This window comes from Esox lucius, chromosome 7 (assembly GCF_011004845.1).
Source record: "Esox lucius isolate fEsoLuc1 chromosome 7, fEsoLuc1.pri, whole genome shotgun sequence".
In the NCBI taxonomy this organism is placed as follows: domain Eukaryota; kingdom Metazoa; phylum Chordata; class Actinopteri; order Esociformes; family Esocidae; genus Esox; species Esox lucius.
The window spans coordinates 4,004,793-4,021,735 of NC_047575.1; the positions used below are offsets into that span (position 1 = coordinate 4,004,793).

Consider the following 16,943-nt stretch of genomic DNA (forward strand, 5'->3'; position numbering starts at 1 on the left):
CTTTCCAAAGTGACTTACAACGTGTTGTTCTTGACAGAACAACACATTCTTCAGCTTGCTGTATCTGAGATTTGAAATGTCAACTTTTTGGTTATTGGTAAGGTGCTCTACATGTCACTCTCGCCTGTTAAATATGCAGTACAGGGCTTCTGCAACAAAAAGTTTTTGACCTTCCATTTTGGGCTGTACTTTGTTAAAACATGCCTAATCTATACGCAGAGTCAGTGTAATACCTTTGTAAGCAAAGAAATTCCAAGATTAAAAGCAAATTATTTTGATGAAATAGCACATTCACCAAAAACTAAGTAAACCCCTGGAAAGTTGTCTTTATTAGAAACATTCCAACACTATTCATTGATAAAATAATCCAATTTAACAAATCCCAAATAAAATTCACTTTGGAAACATTTCCATTAATTGGAAAACCTCAGTACACCCCTAAATATACCATCATAGAAAATCATAAAATTGCAATGCCATAAACAAGCAATTTGAAAAACCTTATTCCACTGTCCAACAGATCATCTGGAAATGGAGGAAAGTCCAGACCACTGGCAATCTACATAGGACAGGTCATACCACCAAATTCAGCCCAAGAGCTCATCCAATGATGCACACAGAAGTCTTTGTCAAAAACAAAACACTGCCTTTAAACAGAGGAACATCATACAAACTGTAAAACATGGAGGTGGTCACATAATGCTTTGTTGACTCAGGTCCTGGCCAACTTTCCATCATTGAATCAACCATGAATTTCATATAAGACCAAAGAATTATTGAGGAGAATGTGAGGCCATCTATCCAAAAGCTGAAGCTGAACCGAACATGGATATTGCAACAGGACAAAAATCCAAAACGTTCAAGAAAAGCTACAACAGAATGCCTCAAAAAGAAGAAATGGAGGGTTATAGAAAGGCTGAGTCAAAGCCAAGATTCCTATCAAAATGATGTGGAGAAACTTGAAATGGACTGCACATTCAAAAAGCCTTTGAACACCCAGTTGAAGCAGCATTCTAAAGAAGAGTGACCAAAAATTCCTTGTAGTTGATGTAAGAGAAAGATAGACATTAACAAGAAATGGGTACTTGCAGTTATTTCAACCAAAGGGGGCAACATTGACAGTGATGCTTTAACAACCGGTGGCCCAAAATTGCAGAGTGCATCTTTAAAGGGCACACACACTAACACAAATATAGTAAGAATGTCTTTTTAATTTGTTGAGTTATGTCTTTTAAGTTCTGTGGGAACTTTAATGCACATTTACATGAATAACCGTGAGTTATTCAGTGAATATGGTTTGAAGCGTCAACAGGGTTAAACAGCACCTCCTCTATGGGACAGTGAAGATGCTCTAAACACAGTAGGTCTTGGTTCCAATTTTCCAATCTTTAGCAGCCCAGAGACAGCCCAAAGCCCATCACCCACAGCCCCAAAGGAAGACCCAACCAAACCAAACCAAACCAGAATTTAAACAGAACACTTATACCAATTGAGGTTTGTTTAGAGAAGTGACCATAACTATAGGTTGTTGCTGCTCTCTGAGGTGACTGAAATGAGGGTCAGGGAGACACCAAACCAACTCTACATCCATTGCTCACTGACCACCACCTGCTGGCACATGCTCTAAGTTTACCAGGTTTGTCTAAGATTCGTCAAGGAGAAAGAGGGATTGGTAAACAAATGTCAAATGCGTGTGTTCACAGAGCTCTGGTTTGTCCTCCCTGGAGAGTGGGTGCGAGTTTGGTGGGGGATTTAGGCTGGAACAATGCACACACACACACACACACGTGTGCATGCACCAAACCACTTTGTATTGAGATCACCCGCTCAACTTTCACATCTAGGTTCTCATTCTGTTTGTGGCTGGTCCCAGAGCTCAGAGCCCCAGCCCGCTGCATTCCTCAAGCCGGTGCGAGCCTGGGGTCGTCTGGGGACCAGGGGCCATGCTGCACCGTGCAGTCTAGCCTGGGACCAGACAGGCATCAACCTGACATCAGACAGAGCCAGTGACCAGCTGTGAGTGCCGCTTTACTTCATGTGTGCTGTGAGGGTGGTTAAATTAAATAATTAGGAGTGTGTTTGTGGGTGTATGTGTGTGCACAACTTCACTATATAGCTTCATCAGTCACATTCTAGTTATATTTGTTGTTGTTTTTTTGGCCATTGTGTGTTTTCTTTTCTAAATCCATGAATATCACAATTTCAGTATACAGTACATGCTGGATGAAGGGCTATTCAACTCTGGTCCCAGAGGACTGAAACCCTTTTCATCCTCTCCTTCCAATCAGGGACATTAAGGCATTCTCAGACCTGACACACTTGGTGAGAGCTATTAACTAGCAGGTAGGAACAAACACCTGAGGTGTTTGGGCCTTCTGGCACAAGAGCTGAATAGCCCTCAACCTATCACATTCTGTACCTTCAAATGTCATGGATTTGGTATTGTTTATAAAACTCACAGCGATGACTTCACATTAAAAGGTCACCTCACTCTCCAGAAAATGCCAGCCCTCCTGCTGTTGCTAAAGTAACATTTCTCTTCCCTATTTCTTCACCCTCAGAAAGGTCCAAAATGCTTTGTTGGATTTCACACATTCCTGCTAACTAACAATGATGCGGCTTAATGTGATGAAGGTCATGTTTAGAATGAGACCTTGTCTCTCAAATGAACTGTGGGAGATTTATTGCCTGTCAGTCTGAAGAGAACAACGAAAGTGTATTGAGTTTCTCTGACTCACAAATCTTTATGTACATGCATGCCTTTAACAACTTGCTATAGGAGAGAGAGACTAACAGAAAACTTCCATAAAATGTAGAGAAGAGTGTTGTGCTGAAATTAAATATATCATGCAGGGGTGAAATCAAGTGTTTTACCTTAAGAAAACAGTTTCTAAGATAAAATAAAATGTCCTACACTTTTGAAACCACATTGTGGTTTCAAAAGTGCTTTTTTTAAAGTTTCCCTGCCACACTATGCCAGAATAGATTTTTCACCCTGTGAATGTAAAAAAAAGAATGACACATAAACCTTTTCCACTTTCTAAACTGCTCACTTCCATTCAATGGCGCTTTTGTGTTTGTGTTGTGTGTGTTTGTGCAGGAGTCAGTGACAAGGCTGAGGTCTAACCTTAACCTCCAATAAGAGCTCTTCAAAATGGCCACTCCCTCACAAAAGGTAGATTCATTTAAGTTTTGGGGTGGAGCAGGAAACCGTGCCCAGAGTCCTCAGCCTCTTCCACCACTGACGCTCACCACTGTTTTTATTTCCACTGGGGCCTTCTAGAGGAACTCTCAGAGCTCAGAAATAACCCATTCATGTTGTCTCAGCCACATTCTGCAACACTGAGATCTACAGCAACTGTGTTATGCTATTGAGCATTCAAAACATTTTTTGAAAAGCATCTCAACACCCACTATATGTGTTGTGACTTTCCTGTATTAATCCTGTATTAATTGAATGTATGTTTAAAATAACAAATGTATGCAAAAGCATTTTGCAAGGTTTTTCTATGTGCTATATATTGTATATACAGTTAGGTATGGAAATATTTGGACACAGACAGAATTGTATACATTTTGGCTCTGTACGCTACCACAATGGATTTGAAATGGAACAACTGAGATGCAATTGAAGGTCTTTGTTAGAGGCAGTAGGCAGAAGGATAAGAGATGATAAGTGTTTTTATTGTCCTCCTGCTGTCCTGACTTAAGGGGACTTACAGCAGCTCAAGGCAGGTGGGTAAAAGGCCTGCCCTTTGTGCCATGCAACGAGGAGGGAGCTTTGAGTGGTTATTTGAGCTGGGCTGGATGTTGTTGAGATCAGGTCTGACTTACCTGTTTGCAACAAGCCCGCTCCGCTGTCCGATACCTTGAAGTGTCTCTGGATGTCTAAGAGTACACCTGCATGAAAGAGAAGACAGAGAAAACCCATTGGTGCATTTAATGATAACCAGGGACAGTGCTGAAATCATTTGTAAAATCACGAATATTAAAACATTTTAAAAACAGCTGAATTCATTAGTTTTTTTGGCCTTGCCATAGATCTGTCTTGGAGGCATGGTAACAATGAAGAAATCCAGTGTTAGGTACTCTCTTCTCAGACACACAAACAACACACTAAACTGCCGGTTAGAAATTAGGACAATATTTTGTTGCCTGCAGGGGGCGAGGGCAGAAGGCGCGTAGCCAGTCTAAAGCATGTCAGGAGCACACGCTCTCATGCACCCTCAGGTTCTTTGAGAAAACATTCAGCATCAGCCTGCCTTTAAGTAAAATGTAAACAACTGCAGGGAAACCGAAGCCAACTTCTGTTTTCAGAGCTGGTTCAGTTCATTAGAAGTAATATTTCAGGTGAACAAATATTTCAGGTGAACATTTCTCTGAGCCCAAACAACGATTAAAACTTAAATCAGACAACCCGCAGGTTGACTTCTTCCTGAGAAAAGAACACCACAAAAAATACTTGAAATGTGTTTCTTTGCTTGTAACTGGAGGACAGCTATGCATCACCCGTATTAAGGGAAGGAAATTCCACAGAGAGGAACGCAAACGGAACAGAGCACTTAGTGAGAACCTATTGAGGTGCAAAGAATTCTGTCTGTTATTAGCAAGACGGCTCAAAATATGCAAACAGCTGAAACTTGTCGTCATAACTGAGATGCTGTAAAACCAGATCAATAAAGGTGTCTGCACTGAATAATTGGAGTTCAAGAATGCACAATGACAGCATCATTTTGTTGCAGGATTAATAACAAATTTCAGACTCATAAATGTAAATACTTTTAATGAAAGGTAATGAATCATTTTATGAAAATGATCCTTTCCTGAAAGAGTTAAGCCTTTGCCCATAGGTAAAACAAAGGACTGTGTGTTAAAATGCAGTCTGTGAAATCAACACGTATGGATATTTTAACTAAGGGGGAAATAAGAAATGGGCTATACACCTTTGACTTGAAGGGTGTGTTTGCCTTCAGTATTCGAGTCTGACAGTCCAGTCTAGTCTGGGGGATTACAAGACAGAACAGAAGTCATGAATATGGAACATCTGAATCCTAAACAGCTGCAGTCTGTGGACTGTAAACCTTATCTGAACTCACACGCACACGCACACACAAGCGTTTTTTGTGGTCGCTCCACCACTTCTGTTTACTGCCCTAACCCTCAGACTGGTTTTAAAATGCTGTGTGCTTTTCACTTCCAAAGGATATTCAGGTCTCTTAAGAAATCCATTTAGTCCGGAAACAAAGAGGGAGGAATTAACATTAGTGACAACTAAGCACTTTTTAAACATATGACTTAAAGCATTTGATTGAGTGGCCATGGTTAAAAGTTTGGTTCTTTGGCATTGTCATCACCCCATTCATTTGTCAACAAATGCTCTGAAGTCAGAGCTCCAGGTAGCGAGAAGTGAAATCCAGGCAGGTGCTGCCAGGGCTGGACCAACTGCTGATTGGTGAAGGGAAGGGATAAGTAAAACAAATAGGTGGGGTTGAACCAACACACATTTGAACCGGAACTGTTTGAAGCCCATGCGCTGGCCTCGTCCATAAAACCCTAACCTAGTGAGCCATCAGCATAATCAAGGCATAAAAAATATTTCCTTTTAACATTAACATTCAATGACACCCCCACAATCACATACACACACATTTGTCAAACATTACCACAGAGACTCTGCTGGGTTTGTGCTCTAGGTAATCTGACAGAGACACACAAACACACACATGCACACGATGTGCCTGCTGGGAAGGGGATCCCTGTACCAGATGGCAAAACGTCCCTCCAAACCACCTGCCTGGTACCACACCCTGCTAGTCAACACAATGCCATCCAACTGGGGTGACTCATTGAAGGGTCAAAATAAATCGACTGACTGGTCTTTGCCACCCACTCCATAATTGATAACATTTATCAATTATGGAGTGGAATGACTCAGTCCATCGTGTTTAGTATGCCCCCAGTGCACATTTACTGTATATTTCAATATTCTGAGGCCGACTCAGTCCATTGTGTTTAGTATGCCCCCATTTACTGATGCAGCTTGGGTTCAAATCTGTCCTAATGCTCTTTCAGAAAGAACACATTTCTGTACAATAAAGCATAAAAAGACTGGAAATGTGTTTAAAATAAGAATATTCCACTTGACTGTCCCCCAGTGCAAATGTTTTGTCAAGAAATGTTTAGGTTAAGAAGATGAAGTGAGGGCACAATCCTATGCAGGTTGTATAACATGAAAGGTTGGGTTAAATGCCGACATGAGGATGTAAAAGGTATGTGCTATCTTTAGCCAAGAGATTACAGAAACAGGCTGCTTTTTCCAGCAGCATATCGGCATATCATTTTCTTCACACTTACTGGGAACTTCCAAGAAGAAATATATTTTGCCTTAACATACCCTGATTGCCCATCTCCCTCCACCAGTTTTCAGCCTTGGTGGCGCCAGGGCTAGTTGTCATAGTAACGCCGTGTGGGCACACAAGGAGGAAAGGTCGAGAGACGGCGGCGGGAGGATGTCAGCTTGCGAAATCCGGAAGACTTATAAATCGCCAGTAGTTCTCGCTTTTCCTCCAGCTTTATCTGACTAGCTCTTGTATGTCTCTCTCTCTCTTGTCTCTCTGTCTGCCTCATGTGAACCAGGATCGTATCAGAGATTTGCCTGGCTTGGTTTTACATTATTTCTCACTCTCTTTCTTTCTCTCTCTTTGTTTCTTAATTTCCCCATTTTTCTTTCTGGCTCACCATCCCTTTATTTTTCTCTCTTATTGTCTACCTTTCCCCACTCCACCACGTTGCAAATACAGCGGGACAACAATGGGATTCATTTTCACAGTCAAACCACAACTCCGCTAGGTCAACTCTCCATGGGCTATCTATCCTCTCTACTTGGTCTGGTTTAATTGAATCGTCCCGATGTGGCGTCTCCGGTATCAGACCTCCAGGGGCCTGTGTATTTCATGTAGTGTGCCAGTGAAGAGACACCACTGGCCCTGGTAGGAATGCAGATTTGCCGGATAACAGCTTCCAGTTCCAGCTAAACTAGTATCAGATTCTTAAATACCTGATTCAGATTAAAGCCAGCATACGCCTATCGGGAAAACCAATAACCAAAAACAACGTTTTTTTGTCTCATGTTATCTGTATGGAATTCACAGCATGGTCATTTAAGGTGCAACCTACAGGTCCTGAACACAGCAAACTGTACGAAATAAAATATTTTATTTCATGACTACAACTACTTATCTAAACATGGGCCTTTCATTAAATGTTTTAAGCCATGTAGTAGACGTTCTTATCGAGACCCATTTAGAGTCAGTGCCCACATTCAGACAGCTAGGTGGAACAACCAGGCAACTCAGCAGTAGTACATGAGTTGTACATACCTCCTACTTAATGATCGACCCGACAGCAAGCAGGTACGGTCTGGGAGACCAAGCTCATAACAGTGTTACAGTATTATTCTTTTTTTCAAAACTCCACGAAGTGCATGTCTTCAGTGATACAACATTATGGTGGCTGAGACAAGGCCATGTATGCACCGCCCAGAGCTGACTCTTATTCAACCCTCACTTAAAAGATGTCTTTATGATTGCTGCTTGAAATGAAGCTTTGTCCTTATAAAAAATACCCTTGACAATATTTGCATTCATAACATCTTGTGTAGCGGTCTGAGTTCCCCACTCAAGACCACACAGGCCCCCCACTGGCAACGGGGGTTCGAGCCCTGGCTCAGACAACAATCTGTGCCTTTCCTCTCTGCCTTCCTTCTTCTACATACGTGTTGCCCTAGTCTTTCCTTCTTACTGTAAGAAATATATGTCATTAAAAAACCCACGTAAAAGCCAATATATGTCATTAAAAAAGCCATGTACTGTAGAAGCCAATGTATGCAATTAAAAGAGCCACGTAGAAGCAACTGGACTTTGTATTCCTGTTTGTAAAACCAAAAGGAAAATGTGATTTGAATTAAAGGGTGAATCATTTCAAAATACTTATTCCTGTGTTACTCCTAATACAGTTTTTCGATTTGGTTCAGGTCCCTTGAGTTACAGTGAGGTTGAGGTTGGTTGGGTGAGCCAGGGTCATCAACCATTCACGGTATATTCTGTGTAAATGATCTGGGGTGGAAATAACAGAAATTGACTATATATCAACTCTAGAGATCTGCCTGGGTTCATGCCAGTAGATGAAAGCACTGGGACAAGCTGATCTCTCTCTAAGGCATTTAGAATTGGAGAAGAACCGTAAAAAAAAACTCTGTTATTCTGAATACTGTGCATGTCTAGCCTCACCTTCCGGAAAGCAAAGGAACAATCCACACGTGTGACTTCTCTTTGAGAATGAACTACGTGGCATCTCACATAACTGGACTGAAAGCATAAATCATAATGAAGACGTAAAGCTTCTGCAGTAACTTGAAAGGACCGTTTCTTCATAAAGGCAATATACATTTCTGTCACGTTTATTAGAGTTGCCGCTGAGAATGTGGATTTGCCTGTTTTGCATAGAAACCTGATTGCTTTGCTCGTAAAGCTTCCCTGGAGCCAATATATACAGTTGTGAAATTTGGATTGTGTAGACATATGGATATTGTATGTAGGATTTAAAGAAGCTCTGTGCTACGAGTTGTACACTAGTCTTGCATTGTCTTCTGGAGAACCTAACACACACATCCACACTCATGCACTCATACACATTTTCTCGCTCCATACACATGCAAGCCACTCAGCTTGCAGAGAGGGGACCTACTTCGTTTTCCTGTCCCCACCAGGGAGTCCAGGACCGACGGATCTCCGGCCCCTCGTTTCTATTTCCGACACACTGAAAGTAGGCTAAATAGAGGGTGGGAAAAGAAACCCATTTAACAACGAGTGATGTGTAGTTTGTGTGAGTGTGTGCGTGCGTGTGTATGTATGTGTGTGTCTGTGTGCAGCAAAAAGTACATAAAAAACAAGAAAGTCAAAAAAGAAGGGAGTGAGGGAGGTGTCTGCTCCTCAGATTAATGCCTCGCACCCCCTTTCACCAAATCCCCGGTATTTTCTGCTCTCTGTGAGTGAGCTGCTCTGTGAGTGAGCTGCTCTGTGAGTGAGCTGCTCTGTGAGTGAGCTGCTCTGTGAGTGAGCTGCTCTGTGAGTGAGCTGCTCTGTGAGCTCCGGATTGGAAGTTATTCATGACGGGTTACACTACAAAAGTGATCCATACTGCCTCAGTGGAACGTAGGCCATTAAATAGGGGGCAGTTTTGAAAGTAGACGTGGGTGGTGGCGGTGAACCACTCTACGCTATGCTGACGAGGGTAAGCCAAGCTGAGGGTCAACAGGAATAGGCCAGGCTCTGATTCAGAAAGAAAGAAAAGGAGCTCTCACGTCATGCTTGTGTGTTTGTGTCTGTGCGTATGTGGAGGTGTGTGTGGTGGACAGTGTGTGTGATCGGGGGAAAGGCTGGCCCACAGAGAGGCTGAGAAAGCGCTGTAGGACCACAAGTATGTCAAACTGCGGCCGGCTCGGCGGGCTCCTGACCGGCGGGCGCCCTCCTCTTCCCGCTCTGGCTCTCCTTGTGGCTAGCGCCACTCGGCAGTAAAGGGCCAGACAGGGGACACTCGTTTTTTCCATCCCATTTCCTCTAACCCTCCACGACACACTGACGGAGAAAAACAAGCGAAACACACAGCAGCTGTATGGAAGCCTCAGTATTACTGCTGTGCGTTTCTGCGTACGAGGGAGCTTTTAGTGAACGCGCAGAAGGGAGGGCTCGCTCGTGCAACAACGTGTAGATGTATGTCTCTCTCAGTGTACATTTCCTGTCTGAATATGCCTTTAAGTGTGTCCGATGTGGATCTGTGTGTGTGTTTTTTTACATGTGTGTTAATACTTCCTATTTCAGGACACTGTAAATGCATCCGCTATCCTTTAGGGTCAAGCTGAATCACAGCCTTCATATAATCTCCCTTTAATAACTATGACCTCATTTGTTTCTTAACTGGCGGGTGCAGTTAGGAAGCAGCCAAGAAGAAAACTCTATTGACACTCCACTGGGAAGCTTGACAGTGGAAATGAATAAACATTAAAACAGTGGCTATGTGAGAGCAAAGGCCAGATTATTTGATTGCATAATAATCTGTCTATATGCATATTCAGCGTCATGCGGCTGGGCAAACATCTGATTTATCAAAGCTGCTGCAACCCATGGGTCCGCCACTGGGGCTGTGCCTATCTGTCCCACACAACAAACAAAATACGTGTGTGACTCACATGAGAAATGAGAAAGGTAGGACGAGGGAAGGAAAAGGGAGGACAGAGAGAACCAGAGAGCCACAGAGAGAGACCATGAAAGACACAGGTATAAGTAGAAAAAAACAGGTATCAAATTCACCTCAGATTCAAACGTTTCAATTCACTCTGCTGTGCTTTTGCTTTCCAGAGATGAGGAAAGTCTATTGGTGACACAGTTGGGTTGATGTATTGCTACCTCCCCTTCGTGTAAAATGTCAATCTGCAACCCTGTCAACCATTGAGTTACTCATTCCAACCGTTTCATAGAAACCTAGCAAGTGCGAGAGAATTAAATTGAGAAAACCTTAGCACAGTTGCTAATAGATGTAAACAAGAAAGTAAAACATTATGTTTGGCTAATGCTGAGCTTTCTCCAACCCCCCAATGAGGGCTGTTCTACATCTACAACCAGTCGACAAGTGTTCAATATTTCATGGCATTAGAGAGGATCCTTACCAAGGGCACCAGACTAAACATAAAGAAACCCATCAATAATAGAACTAGCCTCTATCTGCTGTTAGCTGCTGTGGGCTAATGCGCAATTGTAAACAAATCCAACCTGGCACCGTATTTAATACCTGTACTGCACTACTTTTGACCTTTGGAAGTAACAGCTGGAAGGAATGCAGGGAGAAGCAAGGCAAGGGAATTCTCTATGAAACGGGACAGGGGAAGTGCAATTTTAGGATGCTGATTTCTAACTGGGCTGAACATTTGGTCTCTTTTCAGCAAAGACAACAGGTGAGGTCAGGTTGACCTTCATCAGATTCTTCCGGTGGACATCTTTTAGATTATTCATCTTGTTCCGGAGGCGGATCTTGAGGCCGAAGAGATGCGATTGGTTGCCTTAATGATGAAGGTGGAGATTGCATTTCAGACAGGCGGAATGCTGAGATGACATTGGACCAGGGTTAATCCTTCACCACATCCTGAACCCTAACCATTATTTTAAACATCACTGGTACCCCTAACTGTTTTAAATGTCAAATTCAATGAGGTGCTCCCACACCTCATCATTGAGTCAATCAATCATATTGTATATACCTGTGTTTAGTGAAGCGCTGGTTTTCAACTATCAGGCTTTGTTCCCTACACACAATTCAACCAGCGCTTTCTGAATCCATCCAAGGCAGGTCCCATCCAGGGCAGGTCCCCGCTGATGCAACCAGAGGACCCCACTGGGAGACACCTCACAGCCTGTCTCTCTGTCCGGCAGTCCCATTGGTGGTAATCCCTCTTTTACATAACATGCCACGGCGAAGGGATTAGAGACGTCATTATGTAGTGCTTTTGAATGAGATTTATTTCCTCTCTCTGTCTTCCTCTGTCTCTCATCCTTTTCGTTCTTCACTTTCTCCCTCGTTCTGTCAGCTCCCTTGTGTTTTCTCCACCTCTTTCCCACCCTCTCTCCATTTCTTATATTCTCTCTCCCTCTCTCTCCCTCTCTCTCCCTCTGTCTCCCTCTCTCTCCCTCTCTCTCCCTCTCTCTCCCTCTCTATTTCCCCATCGTTCTCTCTGTTCCCCTCAGTCTCTCTCCCTCTGCCGTGTTTGGGATCCACTAAGCAGGTCAATGAAACCGAGCTAGAAGCTTAATTAGCTCACACACTAAGCGGCCAGCATTGTTTGATTAGCCCTGTTAATTAGGGTCATTTAAACGCACAGCGTTTCTTGGTAGGCTCGTCTAATTGCACAGTTTCCAAGACAGGAGCACATACATGTCTGACGGAAGCATCGTTACACGAGAACCATGACGGAGATAATGGTGTTGAGTATAGCACACTGAACACCCCTCAGACCGAACCCACTGGACCAAGCTGAACCATGACGGAGATAATGGTGTTGAGTATAACACACTGAAACCCCTCAGACCAAACCCACTGGACCAAGCTGAACCATGACGGAGATAATGGTGTTGAGTATAACACACTGAACACCCCTCAGACCGAACCCACTGGACCAAGCTGAACCATGACGGAGATAATGGTGTTGAGTATAACACACTGAACACCCCTCAGACCGAACCCACTGGACCAAGCTGAACCATGACGGAGATAATGGTGTTGAGTATAACACACTGAACACCCCTCAGACCGAACCCACTGGACCAAGCTGAACCGTAAAAACCCCTCAAACCCTAGCGCTCCATCTCTCTGATTCCAACATGGCTAGGCAGTGAGGCAAAGCAATCAATACCCTTTTCAAAGAGCATAAGGAAAGCCCTCTCCAGTCTCCCCTCTCCAGAGAGAAAGAGAATGAGTGAGTGAGCAAAGAGAGAAAGAAACAGAGTGAAACGATGAAAAAGTAGAGAAAAAGGCGAGTTTCAAGCACCCGCCAGGCAGAAGTGAGAAAGCGGCAGAGAAAATTGGTCTGGACTGGCGTTTCAAGCTCAATTTGGCATCAACAAGCTGCAGCATAGCTAGCCTGTCAGGCTGACCGCAAGGCTTGTGGACTAAATAATTGAGAGGGACAGACAGACAGACAGACCAACAGAATCATGGCTAAAGAGAGAGTATTTGAATGTTTTACATCTTTACTAAACCCTTCACCATTCTGCCCTCAGACATCATGTTCAAATGTATCATGTGAAAGAAAACCTGGTTTTAAATCCTCCAGAAGAGAAAAAGAGGCAGATGGACAGATAGACAGATGGGGGATGAACGTCAGTGGTTCAGGTCCTGTACCTCCAATCCAAACTGAAACTGAAACAAACCTCAGGCAATCCAATTTCCTGTTTCCTGTTTAGAAACTCATTTCAAGTTTAGTTCTTTTTTGTAAATCAAAATATTGAGACAGAGAAAATATCAAAAATGGAAATCAAAATGGAAACCAGAATGGGATACAGGCAGTCAACTGATGTTTGCCTTTCTCCAACCCCCTGTGATGGCTCGTCTAGATAATGCTCGCAAGCTGAGAAGTGCAGCAGTATTCGTTCACCGGAGGCAGTGGCTTAGAGTCCTGGAGAACCATGGGTCATGGGCGCCTCACGAGCTGCCATTTTGGCTCCTTCTCTCTTTTGACATTTTGCCTAAGTGGTGATAGCTGTAGACAGACAAGCAGAAAGGCAGAAAGGACAGACAGGAGACAGGAGAGAGAGACTCACAGAGCAGCAGTATAGCTGATTATGACTGATTGAGAAGAAAATACTATTTATCACTGGACATTGTCCCAAATGGCATCTTACACCCTATACAGCACTCAGGGTCCATGTAGGGCCAATAGGCTCATAGGGCACATACCTAGTCAACTAAATAGGGAACGTTGGTGCCATTTGGGACGAATGCATGCGACAGGAAGCATCTGTCCTAACTCCCCTTTCAGTGAAATAGCTTCACTCCATGCTAAGATCAATCACAATTCCCTATAGTGCATATACTCCCTATATGACAACAATAAGACATGTCTGTCATATTTGGCAGTATTTGCTGTAGATTTACATTACGGATGTCCAGATTGCCTTTACTCAGTACTGTTTGCATACTCGCTCTCCCTTCTACATCTCAGCCCCGTTTTAACCCCACAGAGGGAGTGTCACACACAAGTTTCCCATCCAGAACCCGTTTGACAAATCTCCCACGGAGCTCCGCGCTTTGAGTGATGGGTGTTCACTGTGACGGGAGAACACTACAACATGTAACGGCCATTTCCTGGATGTCCAGGCTGTCACTGACATTTGCTCTTTGCTGAAGGAGAGCTTCCTGCAAGTCGGCAACAATGGCCTGCTACACCCATCCCATTAACGCCATGTCACCCGGAAAATATGTCAAAGGCACTTTGTAACACTTGCACGGAAAGACCATTTTTTTCTCCTTTTCCTCCTCCTTGCCATCAACAAAGGCTGCTACCCCAGTGACCAAATGTGATACGCACATCCTCATTTTGGTAGACAGCAGACTGGAATACACTCTGTGTATAAAGGCTCTGAGATTCATTTCTCTGGTTCATTCCTCATGAATTAGATATGGATCTCATTTCTTTTCAGTGTGACTTAATCCGCCACTCTCTGAGACTAAGATAAAAGACACAAATGTGTCTTTTAATAATGAAAACGAGTGAAAAATTATCTCAGAGACCTTTTTTTTCACTTGATTTTGACATTATCTAGTAATGAGTTAGAACTATAATTCAAAAGTGCTTTACATCGGTTTGCTTGCGCAATACTTCCTAGGGGGCGAAGGAAGGTGATCACTTGCTGATCCCATAAATTCAGAGACAGATTTGGACTAGAAATTGACCTGGCATTTTTTAACATACACCACTTTTTAGCTGCTTAAGGCCTCTACTTGTTATTTTTCTTGAGAATCCTTTTTTTTTTTGTTAGATACCATTATAATGGCACCAGCCCATCTGGAATCTGCCAGACATGCCAGACTGCCTGTCCTCACCTGTGATTTAATAAAGAGGAGTAAATGAATGTTGTCAACCATTCTGCTACCCAGCCACACATAAAACCTGTTAATACCATCAACAGTCTCAAAATACAATTCACTCCACACAAATTAAAAGAGTTCCACTGATGAGTACTTGCAAATGAGTTTAAGCCTAACACTCAAATCATCTTTGACTTTCTAATTCATTAAGTCTAGATGAATGACATTACAGACCAATGTAAATAGGATGTGCCTACTGTATTTCATGTACAGATTCCTATCGATGACAATGCCTCTAAACATTGAAAATGACAAGTGGTGGCGTGGAGAGGAAGTTCTCAAATTACAAACGGGTTGTTCAATGACGGCGTGGGAATAATAAAACGATACAGTCCTTCCTCATTCCTCTCCTGTTAACCATGTCCACATTCCTGCTCTGCCTTGCTTCATTAAGGTACAGGGGACGCAAACGTGTTAGCTACCAATCAGACACATACCGCGATCTTTCCTGTAAAATGATGCCATGAAACAGAGCATGGGTGTAAGTATGTGTGTGTGTGTGTTTACTTCTTATTTATCTGTCTGTCTGTGAGTGTGTGTCTGTGGGTTTCGGTCTCCCTGTGTGTGTGATTTTACCTGGGAGTGTGTTGCACATGAGTTTGTGCATCCTCCATGCTGTTTTGGTGGATCATTATATGAAGCCATGTGAGCTCATAGCCTGGGGTATGTATGTGTTTTAAAAAAAAAAGCGTCAGTAAACATTTACAGAGCATGAGATTCAAAGGAATGCTCTGATAATCCAACCTGGGAGGTAGGTGAGGTGAAACCACCCACGCATGCACGCACGCACACACACACACACACACACACACACACACACACCCACGCATGCACGCACGCATACACACACACACACACACACACACACACACACACACCCACGCATGCACGCACGCATACACACACACACACACACACACACACACACACACACACACACTGCAACCAGCAACATACTGGAGAAACAACACCTTAAACCCAGCCTGTCAGTTCACACCTAGTTTTAGCCCAAACAATACCGTGCATTTATTGTGTCTGCAGACAGTTCTTCTCTGGGCTGGGCTGTCACATTAACTGCAATGCATATCAGACAAAAATAATTTATTGAATTAAGGAATGACACATTCTGACAGGAATTCCATTATTGTTAGAAGATCTCGTCTTACAGCAGAGACACATTTCTGCCAAAAACAAACATACCTTTTCTTTTTCTGACTGCGTGTATGTGATTGTGTGTGTGGTAAGTGACTCCAGCTCCAACCGGAGACATTGGCAGAGACATGCCCCGGACAGGTCAGAGGCCTCATTTCCCAACCACTCTCACATACACAGACGCAGTGATACACATGAACCACTATCCAATGTAATCTTGATTGACAATCTAAATTGAATTGTATTTTGACCTATGAATCACACACAAAGACACTGCTAGGTCCATAGAAAACACATTTACACATTTCCCTCAGTCCTTTTTTATTTAACCAGAGCTACTGTGTATAGGCCCTAAAAAGTAGTGCATTTTACAGGGAATAGGTTGTAGTTGGGGATAAGGAGAGCAGTTATAAATATGCAGAGTAAATGTTATTGTAGCCGTTAGTGGAGGGCTTCCAATAGCTGCTTGAGGGAGGGAGTTAATATAGCTGTAAGCTGTGGGTCAGTGGAAGTGGGTTCTGGTTTCTTACCGACAACTGGTCCTCTTGTGAATGTTTAGCCTAGAAAGCACAACCTGAAACCGTGATAGAGGCTACAACTACTGCTGCTGAAGTTCCACTACATCTGGAATCGGAACATGGTTCACTTTCTGAATGAACTGGAATTAAATTGGAACTGGCCCCAAAACTGGTGTAAATCACATTGACAAATGTGTCTAATCACTGAAGTCCAAGATAAATCATTGAAGTCCTTTTCTTGAAAGCGGAAAAGGACAAACAAACATCAAGTAAAGAAATCCACAATGCTCAAACTAACGTACACCCTTTTGGAGCAACTGTTCTTGCATCAGTGGCTGGAATCAAAGCTCACAAAGACATTTATATATGACGATCTTCAAAACAAGTGCTGCCATCTTCGAAACATTTCCCCTGGGACATGTCTGTTTCTGTGTTTGTTTATGTAAGACCAAGTAAATTATCAACTGGCTTTGTATGGGTTTGCATGTGTGGAATGTTGCATTTAGGCAGTGTTTTGGGTCATACTTGGCACATGCCTCAGTGAGAATGTCTTTTGCAGGACTTTTCATATGAGCACAC

The 16,943-nt window shown here is 43.1% G+C and overlaps 1 protein-coding gene across 1 annotated transcript in view; it reads right to left on the reverse strand.

Annotated features, from left to right (window-relative positions):
• spns2 (spinster homolog 2 (Drosophila)) overlaps positions 1 to 16,943 on the reverse strand; it is an 87,062-nt gene that overhangs the window by 59,382 nt on the left and 10,737 nt on the right. Inside the window, exon 2 of the mRNA XM_010870389.5 lies at positions 3,835 to 3,900. Within this exon, the coding sequence (XP_010868691.3) occupies positions 3,835 to 3,900 (66 nt within the window). The remainder of the gene's footprint in view (positions 1 to 3,834; positions 3,901 to 16,943) is intronic.